The sequence below is a fragment of the Salvia hispanica genome, chromosome 6 (genome assembly GCF_023119035.1).
Source record: "Salvia hispanica cultivar TCC Black 2014 chromosome 6, UniMelb_Shisp_WGS_1.0, whole genome shotgun sequence".
NCBI lineage: Eukaryota > Viridiplantae > Streptophyta > Magnoliopsida > Lamiales > Lamiaceae > Salvia > Salvia hispanica.
This window is the reverse complement of record NC_062970.1, coordinates 18,026,912-18,031,393: the sequence shown is the minus strand read 5'-3', so window position 1 is coordinate 18,031,393 and position 4,482 is coordinate 18,026,912. Positions and strand designations below refer to the sequence as shown.

General features: G+C 35.0%; 1 protein-coding gene across 1 annotated transcript; it reads left to right on the top strand.

Moving 5' to 3' along the window:
- Positions 1-3,430: 3,430 nt before the first annotated feature.
- Positions 3,431-4,179, top strand: LOC125194841. The gene is made up of 2 exons (XM_048093058.1): positions 3,431-4,115; positions 4,175-4,179. The coding sequence occupies exons 1-2, from the start codon at positions 3,431-3,433 to the stop codon at positions 4,177-4,179; spliced, it is 690 nt and encodes a 229-aa protein (XP_047949015.1).
- Positions 4,180-4,482: the final 303 nt, after the last annotated feature.

The following is a 4,482-nucleotide window of genomic DNA, read 5'->3' as shown; positions in this document are numbered from 1 at the left end:
GGAAAGTGTCCTGGAGTCGAACCCTAGGTCCTATTTATATCCGGGGCGAAAATAGAAGGAAACCAGCAATTACGAGCAATACGCCCGGCCGGGCGTTTTTTAAGTAAAGAAACGCCCGACCGGGCGTTCTTCTTAACAACGGCTTTGCACAAAATGCCCGACCCGGGCGTTTTTCCATAGGAAAATTCCCGGCCACAGTGGATATGCCCGGTTTGGGAGGCCAAACGCCCAGGCTTGCGTTTAAAAACGCCCGACCAGATGCAGTAAATCGCCCGGCCTCCGGTGTTGGTACCATTTTTGTCCGTTTCCACCTGTTGTGACTACAAAAACTCGACAAACTCATCAAAACACTAAAATAGGGGATCATAGATGAAAACTCAATTAAAGTGCTACAAAATACTCAATTATGCACTTTCAAACATCCTAAACACTTGCTAAACTTCGAGTTTATCAAAAGTGTCCTTATTGTTGGTGTCCCAACTAAAATTATACTACCTCCGTCCATGAAAATTCGTTCTGGTTTGACCGGGCACGGGTTTTAAGAAATGTAATGGAAAGTGGGTTGAAAAAGTTAGTGGATTGTGGGTCCTACTTTTATATATTAGTTTTATAATAAAATGTGAGTAGGAATGTGTTAGTGGAATATGAGGTCCACTACCAAAAATGGTAAAAGTGAAATGAGATAAATTTTGGGGGACGGACGAAAATGAAAAAATGAGACAAATTTTCGTGAACGGAGGTAGTAAGACACAATAGAAGTGTCCTAAAAAAAGCAAAAAGTTAAGATAATTTGTCCTTACATCGGAACACTTTCTTTTATGTCCAAAATTATGATTAATTTAAAAAAAAATTAAACGCTACTAATTACGTCTCAATATTTGCATATAAAGATAGTTTTATTTAGCTTACACTTTTATTTAGTCAATGTAATAATGGTAAAAGGTTATTAAAGTGCATTATTTTGACTTGCATTTTCTATTTACAGTGGGAAAGAAGTTGCAAGAGTTTATAAGGAAAACTTTCTTGACACATTGTTCAATTTCATTTTCTTTTTAAAAATGTCTAAATTAGTAGCTCAAAACTCAGCTTCTATATGATGATGATGAAGGTGGTGATGGTTAGGGGTGTCAAAACGGGTAGCGGGCATTGGAAAACTCTCAACCCGATCCGCTATCCGTCGGATAACGGGTACTCGCTACCCGACGACAATGGGAAACGGGGCGGGATCGGGTAGTTTGTTTTAAATTTTTGCGGGTATGGGTATACCCGCTACCCGCGCGGGTATAGGTATACCCGTTAAACCCGATAATACCCGTTATTTATAGGGGTTTCAAATATTTTATTTTAGTTAATTAGTTTCAAATCCCTATATACTCCCCGATGATACACTTTATTTCCAATTATTTATCCGCTGCCAAATGAAGGATTGCAACATTGGTGGAAGTGAAACTTTTATTAGTTTAGTGTCTTTATATTAAAGATTTAAAATATATAGACTTTTAGTTGAAGTTATATGTATTTAAACTTTTGATGAAAGTGAATTATTTTTTATTTTATATTAGATTTTTGAATGGTGATTTAATTTTAGACATGTTTGATGTTTCTATCATATTTGCTTATTTGAAATTTGGATTTGCATTATATTTCATACATAGTCATATTATATTTAAGAGATGAGAAATCACCATATTTGTGCATAGTTAATAGTTGGAAATTATGCAAATACAACAAAGTAAAAAAAAAAAATACAAATCTAAAATCGTAGTGTAGCAACTAGCAACAATCCCAAACTTCATTCTAGAATTTCAAACATGTATATAAAATTATTGTATTAGATGACTAGCATTGGTGATAAGCGAAAACTAAAAGCATAATACCGTTGAATAATATAATACACAATTTAAATTATGTGTGCGGGTTTGGGTACCCGCAACTGCGGGTTTGGGATACCCGATGCGAGTATGGGGTTACCCGTTTAACTATACTGGTCGGGATTGAGTAGTATAATATTAAAGTTTTCGGGTACGGATACCCGTTTCGACACCCCTAGTGATGGTGATTTTTACATATGAGAGATAACAATATTAACCCACAAATCTAAATATTTTTCTTTTATAATAAAATGTTTTAAACTTTCTTCAATATCTCACGTCTAAATAAGACATCTAAGAGCTATAGGATCAATAGCAATAAGAATCAATCAAATAAAGGAAGACGAAGACGACGAATTTATCCATGTGGATATTAATCACTTTATTCAACCAATTGTTCTTTTTTTTTTTTTATGCTTTAACCGCTTTTATCTTCTCATTTACTAGTATAAAATATGGGGTCAAATTTATTCATTTTAAAAAATAATAAATATTTAAGTGTTTAGATTCAAAGGGATAGTTTTAATTGAAAGAAAAACTTTTTAATGCTTAGGCATATTGACTTAGCACTTTCTTATGCAAGATGTACACTATCAGATGGTTATTGATTAGCTATCTGTAAAAAAAATATTTGAAAGTAATTATTTTTTCAAAAACTCGATCGAAACTAATTCAATAGTTGTTAAAATTTTTAAAGTTAATTAACTATAGTGAGAATTGAGAAGTTTAGACTAAGTCAAATAAACCGTGCATTAATATTCACAGAATTTAAATATCCTAGAATTTAAATATCCGGGGATTTACTTAATTACAGATGGAAAGCACAAAATCTTATTATCTACATTTACCTTATATCATTCTTAAATTTGAAAAAAAATAAATAAATAGAGAAAATTGCATTAATGGTAAATTTTCCATATTTAATATCATTGACCAACAACCTTAACATTACTCCTCACCTCCAGTATAAAATATCATAAACTTTCTTCAATTTTTCACATCGAAAAAATACTATCAATCATTGAAACAAATGTCTAGTACATTCTCTTTCTTAATGCTTATTGGAGTTTTAATTCTTGTGATGACTCCATCTCTAGCTCGTGATGTAGATGAAGATGCATTGGATTCTAATACATATGAAAATAATGAAGAAGAAGAGATGTTATGGAATATAGAGTTGCTCAAGCACGACCACCGCCACGACCATCGCCATCGCCGAGGTCGTCACGCTCCTCCTCGAAGCCATGGCTCACCAAGAAACCATCGCCGCCGAAAATCAGTTATTTTCAGTTAAGATTCCCAACGGATGAACTGTTTCGTCAACAGCTGCACCGGTCGTCTTCTTCAAAATCTGATCAATTCTTCTGGTTCGTAATCTCGAATACACATATGAATTTTCTGATTTCTCTGAATTTTATCCGATCAAATAAGTTTGGTAGAACCACCGAAATTGATTTGATCTGAAAGTGATAATCACGACTTTCAGATATCCATTTTTCTGTTCTATATATTGAATCTCCCTAACAAAGATCAAATCAATTATGTCGAACAAAGAAACGATGAAGGAAGGAGCGAAAGGTTTCGCGAAGTTGGATAAGTTTGCTGGCCAGGACTTTAGACGCTGGCAAAAGAAGATGCATTTCATGCTGACAAATCTCAAGGTGGTGTACGTTGTGAGTACTCCCATGCCCGAGGCTGTTGAAAACGAAACTCTGGAACAGACGAGGAGGCATATGAAGTGGGAGAACGATGACTACATATGTCGTGGTCACATCTTAAACGGTATGTCTGATTCTCTATTTGATGTGTATCAAAATGTTGAGTCTGCTAAGGAATTGTGGGATTCCCTCGAAGCCAAATATATGGCAGAAGATGCCTCTAGCAAGAAATTTCTTGTTGGTAACTTTATTAACTATAAAATGGTTGATTCGAGGCCTGTCATGGAACAATACAACGAATTGTTGAGGATATTGGGACAGTTTTCCCAATATGATATGAAAATGGATGAATCCATTTCTGTCTCTAGTATTATTGATAAACTGCCACCTTCTTGGAAGGATTTTAAAAATAATCTGAAACACAAGAAGGAGGAATTGAACTTGGTCGAACTTGGAAGTGATTTCCAGATTGAACAGTCCATACGAGATATGGAAAAGAGTTTTGTTGGTAATATTAAAAACATGGCTGGTTCTTCTGTGAACATGGTGGAAGAGGGTGAATCCTCAAAGGCTGGTAAAGAGAAACGTAAGTTTCAAGGGAAACGGAAGTTTCAAGGATATAACAGTAAGGATGGAAATAAGAAGCCTAAACTGACTTGCTGGAAGTGTGGCAAATCCGGGCACTTCAAGAAGGATTGTAAGTCTGGAAAGGGTGGAGGAAAAGGGAAAAACGAGGCTGGTTCAAGTGGATCCAAGGATCCTGAAAAGCAATCAGGTTCGTTTTCTTTACCTAATAATCATTCTGTTGAGAATTATTATGCATCAATAATCTCTGAAGCATTTTATGTGCAGGATGATGATCTGTCATGGTGGATTGATTCGGTTGCAACATGTCATGTATGCAAAGATCGTCAATGGTTCAAGGATTTTAAACCAATTGAAGATGGATCTTC